At 38.0% G+C, this 18,048-nt stretch overlaps 1 protein-coding gene across 4 annotated transcripts in view; it reads left to right on the forward strand.

Moving 5' to 3' along the window:
• The window catches only part of RYR2 (ryanodine receptor 2), a 678,741-nt gene that overhangs the window by 449,287 nt on the left and 211,406 nt on the right, over positions 1-18,048 (forward strand). For all 4 annotated transcript variants that reach the window (XM_046653495.1, XM_046653496.1, XM_046653497.1 and 1 more), the window contains exons 30-35: positions 9,212-9,420; positions 9,911-10,263; positions 11,856-11,970; positions 12,922-13,082; positions 14,899-15,058; positions 15,442-15,528. In XM_046653495.1, coding sequence (XP_046509451.1) covers positions 9,212-9,420; positions 9,911-10,263; positions 11,856-11,970; positions 12,922-13,082; positions 14,899-15,058; positions 15,442-15,528 — 1,085 coding nt within the window. The remainder of the gene's footprint in view (positions 1-9,211; positions 9,421-9,910; positions 10,264-11,855; positions 11,971-12,921; positions 13,083-14,898; positions 15,059-15,441; positions 15,529-18,048) is intronic.

Genomic DNA, 18,048 nt, shown 5'->3' on the forward strand with positions numbered 1-18,048 from the left:
AGCTCTGAAAATAGAATAAAGGGCCAGGAGTCAGGGAAGGTAGGAAAATTCTAGAAGCTGGAAACGGCAGGAGACAGATTCTCTCCCCAGAGTCCAGAGCATCCAGAAGAAACACAGCCCTGTGGATATTTTGATTGTAGCCCAGTAAAATCCATTTCAGACTTCTGGCCTTCAGAAGTGTAAGAGAATAAATTTGTTTTAAGCCACCAAATTTGTGACAACAGCAATAGAAAATGAATATAAGAATGATATATTATTTTACCATTTTTATAAAAGTTATAAACAACCAAAAATTGAAACATATATTTTAAAAATATGTTTAAAGGAAGGTAAGAGAATGCTGAGTTTAGGATTTAGAGGGATGATTTCCTCAGGTGGGGGGTGGGGAGATGGGAAGGTCAGCATAATATGGTTAGATGTAGGCTATTGTTAAAGGTCTAGTTTTTCCTTTGGGTGGTGGGTTAACAGATGCTTTTTACAGTATTAAAAAAGGACCAGCTAACTAAGTAAAAGCAGGTCATGATGAGAGTGTGTCATGAACGAAAGGTTATAATTAATCCACCACCCACTTCTATGGGCTTGAGAGTCTTAAAGAAGAAATAAAAGATTCATGAGCAGATCTGTGACACTTTTGGGAATAATCTAGTAGGGAGGGAAAAATTGATGATAAAGGTCTGAGAGAACACAGTTACTAGGGTGGAGTTCCTGATAGGGTGAAAGGGGCGTGTGATCTCGAGCAAAAGTAGTGAAATCAGAAGACTTTTTCATTTTACAGCAGAGAAAAAATGGGCATGGATACAAGTAAGAGTAATAACCTTTGTCGGATGAGCAAGGTGCCTTGTGGTTATGGCAGAGCCCTCCAGGCAAAATGAATGGCTTTTTGTTTCCCATAGTCCTAAATTTCTTTTCTTTGTATTTCTCCATCTTCATCAACTCCCTAATATTTGGTTGCCTTATATCCTGCGTGTTACCTTGGTGCCTCCCACTGCCTCCTTCTCTGGAATCCTATCTCAGATGGGAGGTCTCCCCTCCATGTTACAACATACACTACACAAGGGAATTCTTTTCGTAAGATTTCCCAACAGGAATTCTCATTGATGCAACAGCCCTTTTCAGGGTGATTTATCTCAGTTGAAATCTCTTCTCCCCTTCTGCAGTTTTGATAAGGGGGTAGGAGTCGGGGGCATATTCTCTCCCACAGCATCTCCCACTGCCCTTCCTCCATAGGGTCAGTCCGAGACCACCTCAGGGAAGGGAAGAATCATTCATCAAATGGCTTAACCTGCTCCAGGCCACAGGAGAAAGGACCTTTGCCTTGGTGAGCTTTTGGGTTGGGTTTATTTCTCCTTTCTCTTTTGCATCATCAGAATGGTAAAATCTCAAGGGCTGAAATTTGGATATCAGCCTAGAGAACAGAAGCCCAGAAGCCCAACCAGCAGCTTTTTCTCTAGGTCTCTGGAGAAACAGAAGGAAATCATTAGGTTCATACATGATCTAGCCCAGCTCACCAATTAAAAAAAAAAAAATCAGAATTTGAATCCCAAATACCAGCTAATGACAAATTATAGTTTTTATTTGCCCTGTAGCCTCTTCCCTGCCTTTTGAGAATAATTTATTCCTTAAAGCACACTCATAGGGCAGATTTCCATAGGTCAAAAACTAATTATCACTAATGTCAGTAGGAAAATATGTATGCATTCCTGAGCCCACAAATTGAACCTCAGTTATACTAAAACAATACCATATCCCCTTAAAATTAGGTCAGTAGTTAACTTAGTGATACCTTAACTTAAGGCATTTCTTTTTTATCTGTTAATTTGATTGTTTACCTGCTCCACTCAGTCTCTTTCTTAACTGTCACACGGTATAGCCTTCAGATTCTACCACAAAACATAAATATTATGCTGAATATTTATGTAAGTCAATCTTCAATGTAGGAAAAGCAAATCAAAACAGCAACAATAAAGCTAAAAAGAAAACAGTAAAGACCAAGGAACACTGGTGAAAACATAGAGATGATATGACATTTACCTGACACGTTGACATCGTAGGGAAAACGATGCCCAGAATTTTCTCTGTTGCATACCTTGTACTCCACCCTTACTCTGAAAGAAGAACCTATGCAATAGAGCCAGTTCTTACTACTGTGAAGATGACTGCGTGTCTTACTTCTGCTGGGGCTTGACACCTCCTGAAGGGTGTGAAATCTCAACTATTCTTATTTTAAAAAAGGAAGAAGAAATTCCTTGTAGGAGTATTAGATGAAATTCCTTATAAAGTAGAGTTTGGATTCTTCTAATCCAGAGGTTCCTTTAGGTTCATTGGGGCTCGGCAGGCATGGCTTCAGAGGAGATGTGTCTGCTGCTGAATACAGCATTCTGAATACAAACCATGTCTTCATACCCCGTGTTATGAACTGAATTGTGTCCTCCCTAAGTTTAGATGTTGAAGCCCAAACCCCATAATATGACTGTATTTGAGTTTTTAAAGAGGTAATTAAGGTTAAATGAGGTCATGTGGGTGGGACCCTAGTCTAATATGACTCATGTCCTTATAAGAGGAAGAGACAAGGGATGCCATATGTAGAGGAAAGGTCACAGGTGGACACAGGGGGAAGGCAGCCATCTACAAGGCAAGGAAAGAGGCCTCAAGAGAAACTGAACCTGCTGATACCTTGATCTTGGACCACCAGTCTCCAGAGAAGAAGAAGAAATTTTTGTTGTTTAAGCCACCTAGTCCATGATGCTTTGTTACAGCAGCCCAACAGGCTAATGCACTACCCGCTCTGAACTTATATCTCCTACTGATCTCATACCACTCTCAATTTACTCTTATGGGTAGCGCTTCATGTTACCAATAGTTTGACGAGCTAATCATATAAGAGAGTATCTCTTACTCATGTAAGAGAGTAAGAGAGTAATTTAAAACCTTGCCATATGGTGAAAGAATAGTCATTTTGCTGAAGGTTATCTGCATTTTACAAAGTAGGCTGTGGGTTATCTAACCAACATATCAGTTGGGGAAATTCACTGTGAAATCAGTGAAAATCAAACTCTGCTTAGCTTAAACTGACTAGTTAATTGACAGTTAAATTTTACATGTTGGTGAACAGGGGAAATTACTATCTTAAGACCATTTTGAGAATGAGTAAGCCTGGCAGGTGATTAATGAGATAATTTGTATATATACTAGCTTATCTGCAAATTGGAGTTGTTCATATAGTGAATGTAAGTTTGAGGTACTAAAAGAACGATTTGAACATAAAACCCCACCAGCTCGTTGTCTAAGAATACTGTAGAGCTAAACAGCAAGATACTGCCTGGGAGGATTTAATGTTGGATAATCTATATTACACTGAAAAGATCAAGGAATCAGTTAGAATAAAGGATGTAAGAACTTTGTGTATATGAAACTTTTTTTTTGGGATTTAAATTAATGGAAAGAATATGATGGCTTTAAAATGGTATTCGGGGTCAAAAGTAAAAGTCCTATCGATATCAATTATCTGAGATGAACCAAGAACCAGGAAGAAAGTATGAGAATGTCCCTATTGTGCCAAAGTTAGTATTACAAAGTCCATGCACTAAAGAAGCTCTTGCATCGTAGGAAATTCCCTAAGACCTCACTTAGCGTATTTGTTAATTCATTTGCTAAGCCAAATGGAATGGAAGCAACAAATTTCACGTCTGAAGCCCTGGGTTCTAGACCTAATTTTGAAAATAATTCTTCTTGTACGACCTTGGGCGAATAGCCTCTCTGTTTTCATTTCCTTAAAATAAAAGCACTAATTGGCGATTATCTCCTCATGCTTCTTCCAGTTCCAAAGATCCCAGAAACCTGAGGCGCATGTTTTTGTTTTTGTTCTTCCCTCCCTCTCTGCATTCTGGATTCAAATTCTCACAGCCCATTTAACTACCTCTATAGGATGCTAGACAAATGATTTAACATCATAGTTATTTCCTTATCTGGAAAGATGGGGTTAATATTTACTAGTAAGTGGGAAAATGCTTATATATTATCTGGCACGTAGTAGGCCTCTAATGTGTTATCCTTCCTTTTCTTCTGATCAAATAATTTGAATATACATTTAGTATAATATTGGCCATTTTTATCTGCCTTTGGCTGATTGCTTTGGATCATAAATGTGGATTCCCATCTGTGTTTCAGAACTTTCAAAGTCTGAAACCGTATGTTCTTAGGAAAAGCTAGTAGGCTTGTGATCTGCTTTATCTTCATTTTAGCCCCCACTGCAGATTTCACATCTGCGTCTCGCCCCCACATCCTTGTGACTGCCAGTTCCTTTGCTGGACCCGCATGCTGATCACACACCCCTCTGCTCTGGAGCAGGGATGCTCATCAACGGAGAAAGTTAAAATTTGCTGAAGCCATCTGTCTTTTGTTGGAGGAAGCAATTGAGCCATAAGTTGTAGCTACTGTTTTAACAGATTTACAAAGAGTTAGGGTGGGTCTGGCTCAGGCCCAAATAACCAATTGGACTCATGTGTACTAATTTAAGATCCACTGCCAGGAAGAAAACTTCCCTTAGATATCGTGAGGCTTTGTTACTTGCAGGGTGTCAGTTAAGGTAACTGGAATAGAAGATCGAGACCACAAAGGACAGGAAGGTAGGACTGAAATTTTATGTCTGCAGGGGTGTATGCGTGAATTCCTGGGAATCTGTTTTGTGTTGTAGTATTTGTGTGTTCAACCTACCTCATACTAATAAAGCATTGGACCTCAATGATCATGTTTGGCTATAGAGTAGTTATTAAGAGTGATGTCATTCTATCAACCCGTCTTGTTTAATTTATGGCAAACATTCAGGCAGTCTTGATAGCATTTCTCATTTTCTGACATTTTATTTTACATATGGTAACTATTTATTTTTTTACTTATTATCTGTCTTCCCTACGCAAAGGTGACTTCCAGCAAGTCAGGGACTCTGTTTGATTCTGTTCACAGCTATGTCCTCAGCGCCTAGAACAGTGCTTGGCACATGGTAGGTGTTCATTAAAATTTGCTGCATGGAGGGACCTGATACCATATGGAGATGACACTGAATAGTAACTTAGAGCAGGAGTTGGCAAACTGAGGCCTGAGGGCCAAATCCAGCTTGCCACCTGTTTTTGTAAATAAAGTTTTATTGGAACACAGCCACGCTCATTTGTCTACATATTGTCTGTGGCCTCTTTTGCCGAATCTCTACTATCTGGTCGTTTACAGCTCTGATTTAAAGTGTGGGCCTTGGGACCTGGCAGATGGGTTTCTTTTCTGGTCATTTAGCTGTGAGAACAAGTGATTTAAGCAAAGATTTCGGTTGCCTCCTCTGGAAAATGATCATAATGCTTCCTGTCTCACTAAATGGTGGGTGATGTTCACGGGGCTGAAGCATCAGATAAACACTCAGGGAACATACTATAAGGGAGCTTTCTGTGGTGGGTATTTCATCTGTCGCAGCACCTTTCTTTGCAGGGCACTTTGCCAAGTACTGGCAAAATGGAAGAACCGAGGCCTGGCCCTTTTGCCATGTGGTGACTGAATAGTCCCTGTAGTTTTTCTCCACTCTATCTTCTCTGATGCCATTGCCATCTAGTTGTTCCTGCTGTGTATATGCTACTGTAATAAATATAGCTTTTAGAAATATTGGTTGTTTTATTAGCATAGCAGTTATTAAAACTGTAACTTCAGAAGTCAGAATATGATTTAATTTTAGTAAATTCTACTTAATTTAAATTGGGAAGAGAAAAAAACATAGACCAATTTCTACTTATGGATGTACTTTCATAAATACATTCCTTTGTTGTTGTTAGCGCTGTTGAGTCAGTTCCGCCTCCTAGTGATCCTGTTTACAGCAGACCAGAACCCTGCCAGGGTTTTTTGCGCCGTCCTCTCACCTCCCAGCACTGTGTCAGACGATGCTCCACCGATTTTCATAGGATTTTCGTGGACAATCTTTGGAAGTGGGTGGCCAGGCCCGTCTTCCTACTTTGTCTTAGTCTTAGTCTTACTCTTAGCTCCACTGAAACCTGTCCACCAGGGGTGACCCTGCTGGTATTTGAAATACTGGTGGCATAGCTTTCAGCATCACAGCAACTTGCAGCCACCACAGTATGACAACAGACAGACAGGTAGTGTGGTTCACCTGACTGGGAAACGAACCTGGGCTGGGGTGGTGAGAGCACTGAATCTTAACAACTACACCATCCTTTAATGGGACCAAAACAATAAAGCAGTAAGAATACCATTTAAAAGTGTATATAACAACTAATAAAAAAATTACATCTATTTATTTATCATTAAAGTAATAAAATCTCGTTGAACATTTGGAAAATACAAAGGAGTATAGTGAAAATGGTTAAAAATTATATATATCCCTACTACCCAGAGGGAAATTTGACTTCTAATATATTTTTCTCCCATTTAAAGAACTGAGATGTAAAAATAATTTTCTATTGCCAGTTTTTAAACTTAATATTATAAATGTTGTCCCAAGGCATAAAAACATTTTAAACATAACTTTTGATTTTTTCTTTTTTACTAACTTTATATTTTGAGAAATGTCAGCCCTTTAGTGCAAGAATGGCACAATGAACACTTTTGTACCCTTTATGGGAATCACCAATTATTTTTATTTTGCCATATTCGTTTTCTCCCTCTCTACAGTTTTATTTTGATGAGCCTTAAACATGATTTTTAGTGACTGCGTATATTTAATCTTGTGTGTAGTATCACAATTAACCATTCTTTTATTATGGATATTTCGTTTGTTTTACCTTTTTTTTCCACTTTAAATTTAGTTGAGTGAACGTCCATGTTAAGCACACTACATATAGAATCTCAGTTTTAAAATCATAACCCTTTATGGTAGAGGTTACAGAAGGACGGATTAAAGTTTAGAGAATTTAAGTGACTTACCAAAAGTCAAATTAGCAAGATTTCTGGTGTTGAACTCACCAGACACTCCCCGGCATTGACAACTAGAACTTCAACAGCTTGAAGAACAAGCTGTTTGGACCATTTTGTGTCCATATCACTCACGCATTCTATATGAGAACAATGTAGGTATATCTCATCTTATTAAATGGATGTTTCATTTTTACAAAGGCTATCACTTGTTTTCATAATAAAATACGTATTCACTGGAAAAAATTGTTAAATTGAGAGATACAAAAAGAGAGAACAAAAAGGGTTAAAAATCCCACTACTCTGAAACTTTTTTGATAAAAACCTTCTCGTGTTTTCCCATCTTTAAAAATAAACCATACATTATATCTTTCTTGAAATAATATTTACTGTGAATATTTTTCTATATATTAATGAACCTTTGAAAATAACATTTTCAAAGGCTAAGTAGTATTCCATCTCATGAAAAAACCACGTGCATTTATTGTCAAAACAATATTCTTTGAGTGTAAACATAGCCATAGTGAACAGTTTAGGACATTCATCTTTGTGCACAACACTAGTTACTTGATTTTTTAAATGAAAGTGTTTCCAACATACAGAAAAGTTCAGATGTTAATGTAACAAAACACCCAACGATCTACTATGCAGATATTTATAGGTATCCAATAACTTCATTTATAGTGTAGGAACTCCTTTTTCATATAAAGTGGCGAGAAAAGAAGAAATGTTTACCATCTGAGAAGATATTTCTATCTTGGTATCCTCTAGTTTATGTCCCAATCCCTTAGATTTGCCAATTCGTTCAAGCTGTCTCGAGTCTATTGTATTTATCCACTCCCTTTCTTTGATTCCTTTGGGAAGACATTTAAAACCACTTTCCTTGACTCCTGCTTCAGGAGCTGGCACAGCTGCAGGCACAGCTGCGATTTTTAGTTTTAACTAGAAACTCATCATTCGCACTTCCTTGAACACAGCTGGATGTGTTCTTGCTTTCTTGTTGGTAACGCTGTTATGCAACCATTTATTTGAATATATATTGATGAATACAAACTGGGTGAAATCACTGTGAATTATTGGATGTAATTTTTATCACCTCGTGCTGTTTTGAGAGTTTTATATTGCTTTTACTGCCACTCATTTCAGAAGGAAAAAGTGTAAGTCATAATGGTAGAAAATTGTTAGCTTATTCTTAGGATCTATTGCTTTTTTGATTTACAAGTTAAATCCACTGATTTGTAGCCTGCATTCCAATACTGACCTTGTTTACTGTGCTGACTATTTGAACTTTTGTGTAAAATATTATATAAAAAAATGAAGAACACATAAACATTCCCTTCTCCCGCCGCAAAATGCTATCTTCTTTTTGCCAGACAATTGATTCCAGAGAACTAAAATTCAAAAAAAATTAATGGAATTAATTTGGTTTCCCCTTTTTATTCAAGAGTGTAAGGATTGACTAATCTTGCCACACATTAGACCAGCTTATGCAGTATTTTGGTTTTTTCCTCTATTGCTCATTACTATTGCTTTTGTTGCAGTTTCTTGTTTACTTTAACTTATTCTTTGATTTCATATCTTAATTATTTAGGTGAGATTTGCATTGCCCTGCTTAATCTACAATAATAGTGACATCAAAGGGAAAGGGATAGATGGAGGAATTTCAGTAGGATTTCAGTAACTACTTCCAAATATTTATTTATTTGTATATTTTTTTGATGCTCACATCTAGCGTACCCAAGGAAAAAGAGGCACAATTCTCTTCAGAGATCAAAAGCAGCTATCAGTGAATGAAAACCTTTAAAAATGTGCCCTCCTTTTTACTCTGAGTAATATGATAAGACGTCTATAGTTCAGACTGTATTGGTGTTTGTACATTTCAATCTCTTTCGTGAGATCGAAGAGCAATGCACTTTGGCACCTGTTTTTTTCTCACTTTCTCTCTAGAAGAGAGTCCTGTGCACTCCTGAGCTAGGAGGCTGTGGGACGGGGATCACTTTCTATGATTGGACACCCAAAAATCTCTGGAGGACTAGGGGACTGCTTAGCAGTTATCTAACTTTACAGAAGATGTCCAGGGTGAAATAGGGGGTGCTTTTAGTAAATTATGATGCTATGGTTAAATCCTCATCCTCCGACCCTTCCATTTCATGCTTCGTGTCAGTGATCTCTTTATTCTACTCTCGTGTTCACCTTAAGGTGGAGTCTCTCACAAAAATGAGAGTTCTGGAGCAATACTTTTGGTAATTCCATACTAACAAGGTCTTATGCTAATGATACTGAAGATTTTGATATTTTTTCTTTGCAGGATTCATACCTGTATGTAGCCTTGGAGTGGCTCAAGTGGGCAGGATGAACTTTGGAAAGGATGTCAGCACCTTGAAATATTTCACCATCTGTGGCTTACAAGAGGGCTATGAACCATTTGCTGTTAATACAAACAGGGATATTACCATGTGGCTAAGCAAGAGGCTTCCTCAATTTCTCCAAGTTCCATCAAACCATGAACATATTGAGGTTTGCTTTTTCTTTAAAAATCAGAGCATTGCCAGGTCTGATTCATCCATCAAACCAGGAGTGGCATGTGTTTACACATGGGAGTTCCTACTTGGCCAATTATTGTCACTTACTTAAAATGATGGCCCTGATGTGTTACATAATAGTGGAATCTAAGCATAGGATTACCCTCTGATTTTAGGTGCTTTATGAGTAGCTGCTTGGACTGATGAACAATAATTAATTCTCTTTTTATGTAGGCAATGTCAGGCTCAATCTGAATATATATAATTGTAACATGAATTTCCCAAACCATCTTTTAAGTTAGAAGCAGAGCTATGAGTATATCTATAGCACAGTTCTCTCTATGTTTAGTCATCTCATTTACAAAATTATGCCAAGTGTGGGCTGTGTTTGGGGTTTTAAAGATTTGATGCACATTAGTGATCTTTAGTACTGGGAAATCAAGAATGATGATTAGAATTTGAACTATTGCTTCTTCATTTGCTAGGTGACCAGGATAGACGGCACCATAGACAGCTCCCCGTGTTTAAAGGTCACTCAGAAGTCCTTTGGTTCTCAGAACAGCAGCACTGATATCATGTTTTATCGCCTGAGCATGCCGATCGAGTGCGCAGAAGTCTTCTCCAAGACTGCGGGGGGCGGGATCCCAGGTGCCGGCCTCTTTGGGCCCAAGAATGATTTGGAGGATTATGATGCAGATTCTGACTTTGAGGTTCTAATGAAGACAGCTCATGGCCACCTGGTGCCTGATCGAGTTGACAAAGACAAAGAAGCTACAAAACCAGAGTTTAATAACCACAAAGATTATGCTCAGGAAAAGCCCTCTCGTCTGAAACAAAGGTCATTGACATATGCAAAATCATTTTAAATATGTAGTTATTGTTTGGGGAGGGTTTCATTAGAGGGCGATAGAGGGTAACGGATTTCCCAGTGTCAATTTGTTCTTCCTCCTTCTCCTTTACATACAAAGGATTCTACAAGAGACCATAAAGCAACCTATTTGTCACCTAATTTGTTAACACTGGTGTAATCTACCCTGAGAGTTACTTTTTTAATGCATTTTTTAATTGTGGTAAAAAACACATAACGTAAAATTTACCATCTTAACTATTTTTAGGTGTACAGTGCAGTAGTGCTAAGTATATTTACATGGTGTGAAACAGGTCTCCAGAACTTTTTCGTCTTGCAAAACTGAAACTCTATACTCCTTAAACAACCCTCCTTTTCTACCTCCCCAGAGCCCCTGGTAATCACTATTCTGCTTTTTGTTTCTATGAATTTGACTACTTTAGATACCTCCTATAAGTGGAATCATACAGTATTTGTCTTTTTGTGACTGACTTACCTCACTTAGCATAATATTCTCAAGGTTCATACATGTTGTAGCATGTGTCAGATTCCCTTCCTTTTTAAGGCTGAATAATATTCCATTGTGTGTATATACACCACATTTTATTTACCCATTTATCCATTGATGGACATTTGGGTTGATTTCACCTCTTGGCTATTGTGAGTAGTGCTGTTATGAACATACGTGTACAAATATCTTTTTAAAGGCCCTACTTTCAATTGTTTTGGATATATACCCAGAAGTGGGATTGCTGGTAGTTCTATATTTAAATTTTTGAGGGAACTTCATATTGTTTTCCATAGCAGTTGCACCATTTTACAAGCCCACCAACACTGTGCAAGGGTTCCAAATTTTTCCACATCCTAGTCAACCCGTTACTTTCTATTTTTTTGATAGCAGTCATCTTAATGGGTGTGAAATTATATCTCATTGTGGTTTTAATTTGCATTTCCCTGATGATTAATGAAGTTGAGTATCTTTTCATAAGCTCGTTGGTCATTTGTGTATCATCTTTGGAGAAATAAATGTTTATTCACGCTCTTTGCCCATTTTTCAATTGAGTTACTTGCTTTTTTGGTGCTGAGTTTTAGAAGTTCTTTATATATTGTGGATATTAACCCCTTATTAAATATATGCTTGATAAGTATTTTCTCCCAAGATTTAGTTTTTTAGAAATCTATATTTACATTCTTAGTTGAAACTTAGAGTATTCTCTCTAAATAGTATTTTTTATGGATAAGAAGGCAAGTTCTTTTTAGCATCCTTTCTTGCGCTAAATCAGAACTTCTCAACCTCAGCTCTTTTGACACTCTTGGTCAGATAATTATTTGTCATGAGACTCTGCCTTGTGCATTGCAGGATGATTAGCAACATTGCTAGGCTCCGCCCACTAGAGATGCCAGTGGCACTCCCCTCCACTCCAGTTGTGACAACCAAAAATATCTGCAGATATTGCCGGATATCCTCTGGGGAGCAAATCACCCTGGTTGAGAACCACTCTACTAAAGTGACTACATGCTCCTGTTTGAGATAGGCAGAACATTTTAATGTTGCTTATTCCTACTCATCTAATATATTTCAGATTTTTGCTTAGAAGAACAAAGCCAGATTACAGCACAAGCCATTCTGCTAGACTCACTGAAGATGTCCTCGCGGATGATCGGGATGATTACGATTACTTGATGCAAACATCCACGGTATGCTGTTACGGCTGTGGCATTTATTTCTATTTGTCAGTTATTATACTTTACATTTCAAATAGTTCACATTGATTAGCAGATTTAGCAAGCTTGTTTTTAAAATAATTACTCACTTATATTTTGGAGACTGAACAGTTGAAAAATATATGTATATTCTGATGTATATTATGCAATAAGAGAGCTATTTTAGGGAAAACATCCTTACAGCACCCTTAACCCTGATTTTATTATCCTGTTTTTTGGCAAAATTTTATTTTGCCAGTTGATTTTTCCAAGTACATATAATTTTCTTCATCTTAGTGATATGTCTAAGAGAAAGACCATTTATCATACTTTGTTAGAGGTCAAGTTTTGCTGTCTGCCATTTAAAGTTTTCAAAACAACTGTTCCTAAAACACCAAATGGAAAAAAATGCATAGTTGTGTCCCTTGTAGTGTGCCCCCGTCTTTAAACTTGATTTTCATGTATTAGATCTAAACTATTTCAAAGTGACTTTAAGGTGTCAAAATATGATGTTAGCGATAGGAAAGTCAAAGCATAGTTGAAGGGTCGGTGACAAGTGAAAAGCTCTAGCATGGATTACTGTACTTGTGTAAGCTTGAAGCTTACCTGCCTAATGGATTGATGCTGTATATGGACCCATGCATATCGTATGTATGTTACATGTATACATACTACATACATACTTGGGAGTATAAAAGCCTCAAATCACTTAGCATGTTTTCTCACCTAGTCTTGTCTCTTTTTCCCATTATTTCTGATTTAATTCAGGATCTCTGTTTTAAGACTTTTCTTATTTTGCAGGGTCAGTTCTTTGAGCCTACAACATTTTAATTAGGCCAAATGGTTTTAAGCAAGGACATATATTCCTAGGCAATTCAAAGGCATTGCAAATCAAAGTTTTGTTTCTTTTTACTTTGCCAATACCTGGTGTTGCTATCTTGACAGTACTATTACTCAGTGAGAATCTTTCCTGGACAAGAACCTGCTAACGTCTGGGTGGGCTGGATTACGTCCGATTTCCATCAATATGATACAGGCTTTGACTTGGACAGAGTTCGGACAGTGACCGTTACGCTAGGAGATGAAAAAGGAAAAGTGCATGAGAGGTGGGTTTTCCTCAGTTTTTTATGTAAACAACATCTGATAAAAATTTTGGTAAACCTAGGCATTTTTTTCTTGGATTTCATGCTCAGGATTATATTTTACTTGTAAGAACCATATAATCAAACCATAAATGTCGGTGTCCTTTTGGTTACTCATATAATCCAGTAAAGAATCTGAATATATTAAAAATGAAAAACGTTATAAAGAGTAGTGCATCGTTTTGGGCTAATAATCACATATTCCTTCAGTTGACATTGTATCTGATGAACAACTTGGGTTACCAAAACTTAGGGTTTTAGGGTTTTAGGGTTTGGAGATGGGTGAATGTGAGGCATTTAGCATATGGTGTGATGTGTATCTTGGGAACTGGTTATCTGGTGGGGAGAACAATGTGAAGACAACGTGGGCTAGTAGTTTAGACCAGGGGGACGCATTTGAACTCAGACTGAGGAGTAGTGGGTTCTTTCCTCAGCTTTGCCATTGACTTGCTGTGTGGCTTTTGGTAAGTCAGTTATACTTTCTGTGCCATCCTCTTTTCCATTTGTAAAACGAACCAAACTCAAACCAAACCTTCAAAAAAGTGAAGAAGGCTATCTTCCTTGCAGAATAAGACAAGAGAAGATCTGACCATTTCCATCCACCTTTTGCGCCCATGCATCCTCTCTGATCTGCTGTGACAGGTCTCATAGAAAGGGTCTTCCATTAGGTTGCTTTTCTTTTATACCTGCACCATCATTTTTGGTGACTGGAAGCTCACTCTCCTGCCTTCAGGTTTTAGCACTTGAAACGCAATGAACTTAGCACTTGAGACAGTGGGCTAGTAGAAATCTCCAGTGAAGAGCACTTGGCATCCGTAGGGTGGCCCCAAACTACATGTCCCCAAGAGTGTTCTTGGGGGACAATTTGATTTTCAGAGATGGCAACAATATAAGGAAATAACTCAGTATAAGGATGAGGTAGCTGATAGATGATTTTGGTATAGGAAATAGAAGCCAGGGAAAGATTGTTGAATCTTATGTAAGCCGTGCAAAGAAACACAGCAACTTTGAATTATTCAGAAACTGACTTCATCTCCGCCGTCTTGTTCTTTTCTTTCTACTTGCCTGCCTTTGGCCTTTTTTCCTTGTCTCATTAATATCTTGGCTATATAGTGGTAGAGAAGGGGAAGGAGGTGAAGCTCAAATCTCTTAGTTTATTACCGTCTCTGGTAAAGGTTTTGGTAAGGGTGAAACTCAGGCGGTGTTTGTTGTTAGCATCGCTAATTTTGTGCATATTCGTCTACGAATGTCTCTCATAACAGATCACCTGGAATTGTCCGTAAAGGGGTATCATTTTAGTCAAATTTAAAATACATTGAATAACTGATGGTTCATGTAGAATTTGCCTAAGGACTTTGATAGTGTTTGGAAACAAATGGTTCTTATCTCAGGACAAGGGGTTAAAAAAAAACCTATGAGAATGAAAATTACAAATTTAGATGATTATTAAATAGTTAAACTTTTTTGAACCTCAGAGAAAGGTCCAGTTTGGTTTGAGTTTTTGGAGGGAAGGTGAGGTCAGTTCTTACTGAGTTCCAATTTGCTGACCTGTCTCCATTAGGTGTGAAATTTAGAGACATGTAAGACCTGATTCAGAATGTCCACCAAAGTCAATGGAGTTTTTGCTCAGAATCACAGAATCGGGCCCATTGTGCACCTCTCCCATTACAGCATGAGCTTGTTGCTTGCGCAGCATAATTTAGGTTTAGTTTGCAAGATTTACATGCTTTCTATTAGATCTGTGGTTGTACATAGATAAAAGTGTTGTTTTGACATTCAGCATCAAGCGCAGCAACTGCTACATGGTGTGTGCGGGCGAGAGCATGAGCCCCGGGCAAGGACGCAATAATAATGGACTGGAGATCGGCTGCGTGGTGGACGCCGCCAGCGGGCTGCTCACATTCACGGCCAATGGCAAGGAACTGAGCACATACTATCAGGTGCGTGGTCAGTGATGGTGTCGTGATTCTAGGGAGGAAAACCTTTTTTCCTTCTTTAGAGGAAAACACATTTTCTAAGATCAAAAAATAAATGAGAAATTAGAAGAAACTGAAAACAGAAATGTTAATTATATATTTTTACTCCTGTTTGAATAATAACAGTGCCATACATCCTTCAGAGTAAACTGCATTTGTCCAAAATTGTTCACGTAGTAATGAAATGAGATACCCCAAATAATTATTGAAAGAGGATATCTGTATGAGAGAAAGGAAAAGTCTCCATTTTCCTCCCGTGAAAGTGTTCCTTAGTTGTTATGAAGAAAATAGTTTTCCTTTGTGTTCCTTCCTTTATTAATATTGTTAAATTCATTTGTTTGTTTAAGGTGGAGCCGAGTACAAAATTATTTCCTGCAGTTTTTGCACAAGCTACAAGTCCCAATGTTTTTCAGTTTGAGTTGGGAAGAATAAAGGTAAGAAAGATTCATTCCTGGTATTATATTTGGGTTATTTTCAGTTAGGGAATACTATTTACTTATTCTTAAATGAATTCAGTATTTTATTAGTACTGATATTAATCATAGCTTTCTTCTTTAAAATAAAGGTAGCCATGTTTGAAAGTTCTGTATCTCTTTCAGGTTGCTAGGTTAACATAATTAATTAGGAAGAGTTTCTCTTTGGTTATCATAAACATATTATTCAGTAAAATTAGGCACACACAGAACAAAAATGCCAAATTTCATGCAGCTTAGTAATCATTGAACTCACAGGAGAGCTAATGAATGAGATTAAGGATCTGAAATTATGCTACATTATGATAAGTGCTAGAAAAGTGGCATGTGTGGAGTACTCGGGAAACATAAATGGAAGAAGGACTAAGTTGGATGGGGTGGATCAGGTAAAGCTAAAAGAAGAGGTGACATTTAGGTTGATTCTTAACTGTTGAATAGGAGATCTCAGAGTACATTTACTAGGAAAGGGCATTCTAGACAGAGGGTGAGAGAAAGCAAAAATACATAAGACGAAAAGTGCTGAAGCTTCGGGAATTCAGTATGACTGTAACAAAGGATGCCTTCCAGCATGTGGCTGGAGATTAATATGGATAGAAGGTAGCCCAAGTCCAAGTTGAAAAGACCTTGAATGCCATGCTAAGAAGTTGGCACCTATTACAGAGACAGTGACAATCCATTGGAAATGTGAAACAGAGGACTGAGTATAACCAAAACTTTTTTGGAAAAATACATTGATATTAATGTGGAGGTGGTAATGTGGAGAAATGTCTGTTCTCACAAGAATGAGTGTAGGCTGTAACAATTAGGTATCAATGATTTTATACTGTCTACATGGGAGAGGAGGATGAGGGCTGTGAAAGTTGTCATGGAGAGAGAGTGGTAAATGATAAGATCTTTTAGAACAGAAACCAATAGAATTTGACAGTGATTTGAATTAATAGGATTTGTTGATGAACTGGATTCAGGTACTCAAGGAGAATGAAGAATCAAGGATTAATTTAAATCTTTTAGTTTGGACAACTGGGGAATGCTAACAACAACAAGCAGATGAACTTATGAAATTCAGGAAAAGCAATTGAATTGAATTTTGAAGTTGTAAAAATTGAGATGCCAGGCGAACATCAGGGTGAATATGGTAGACGGTTTTATTGCGCTCATTCCGTGATCTTGGATGAGTTCCTTAAACCATGTGAGCTCAGTTTCTGCCTTTATAAAATGATATTCTCAGCTGCCACAGAAAGGCCAATACAATATGGACTAAAAGAATCCATGTCTTTTGTTAATTAGGAGGACTTTAGTGACCTTGCCAGAAGAGTTTCAGCAAAATGATGGAAAAAGCCATATTACAGTGAATTCAAGATTGAAAGTGAGAGAAAGGAGACAGCAAGTTTAAATGATTTTTTAAAAAATAAAACTTGACAAAAAAGTGGTGGTTTCTCAGAATCCTGACTCATATATTGGTCTATTTGACGTTTCCATATGGATGTTTTATAGATATCACAAGTTGAATATGTCCAAAACTGGACTGCTGACCATCACTAACCCCTTCTCCTAACCTGCCTTATCTACAGCTTGCCACATGTCACTTAATAAGAAATCCAGTTGCTCAGGCCCAAAACCTTGGAGTCACCCTTGACTTCCCTTCCTTACACCACACATCCCAGTTTCCTCCCCCAGCACATCCTCCACCTTCTGCCTTCTCTCGCCCTCACTCCTGCTGATCACCACACTGGTCTCCATCGCCATCATTTCCCCTCTGGGTTACTCCAGGAACCTCCTAATGCAGTTTGCCTTCGTTTCTCCTTGCCCATCTGTTTGTTGTACAACAATCTGAGAGACTGTCATTACTTTAAAATATAAATCAGGTCATGCCCTTCCACTGCTCGAAACTCTGTTTTGCTGAGAGTAAAAATCAGAGGTCTTATAATGGTTCTCAAGTCCTAAATGATCTGATGTCCCATTACCTCTCTGATTTCATCTCCTACTGCTCTCCCCTCCCTCTCTCCCTCTACTCCAGCCACACTGGCCTCCAGCTCTTCCTCAAACTTGCCAGCAAACTTCCTCCTCACGTTCTTTACATTGATATCCCCTCTGCATGGAAATTTCTTCTCCTACACATCCACAGTTCTTCTCCTTGTCATCTTCTCAGCCACACCCAGTCTGACCACCCTACTTATTATTTATTATTGCTGTCCTGCATTCCCATTCACCCGTCCTGGTTTATTTTTTTCCTATGATCTGTTTTCTAATATGCTATGTAATTTACTCACTGATTTTATTTTATGTCTCTAATAAAAAAATGGAAGCTGTATGAGGGCAGGTATTTTGTCTGTTTTGTTCACTGATATAGTCTCAGTGCCTGGCTTCCCCCCACCCCTTCTTTAGCAGAAGAGAATCAGATAGTAGCTTGAGGATGAGGCAGTTTAAAGAATGCAGTAGAGAAGGTTCTAGTGGAGGGGGAGAGACTGAAGGTAATGAGAA

This window comes from Equus quagga, chromosome 2, assembly GCF_021613505.1.
Source record: "Equus quagga isolate Etosha38 chromosome 2, UCLA_HA_Equagga_1.0, whole genome shotgun sequence".
Lineage (NCBI taxonomy): Eukaryota > Metazoa > Chordata > Mammalia > Perissodactyla > Equidae > Equus > Equus quagga.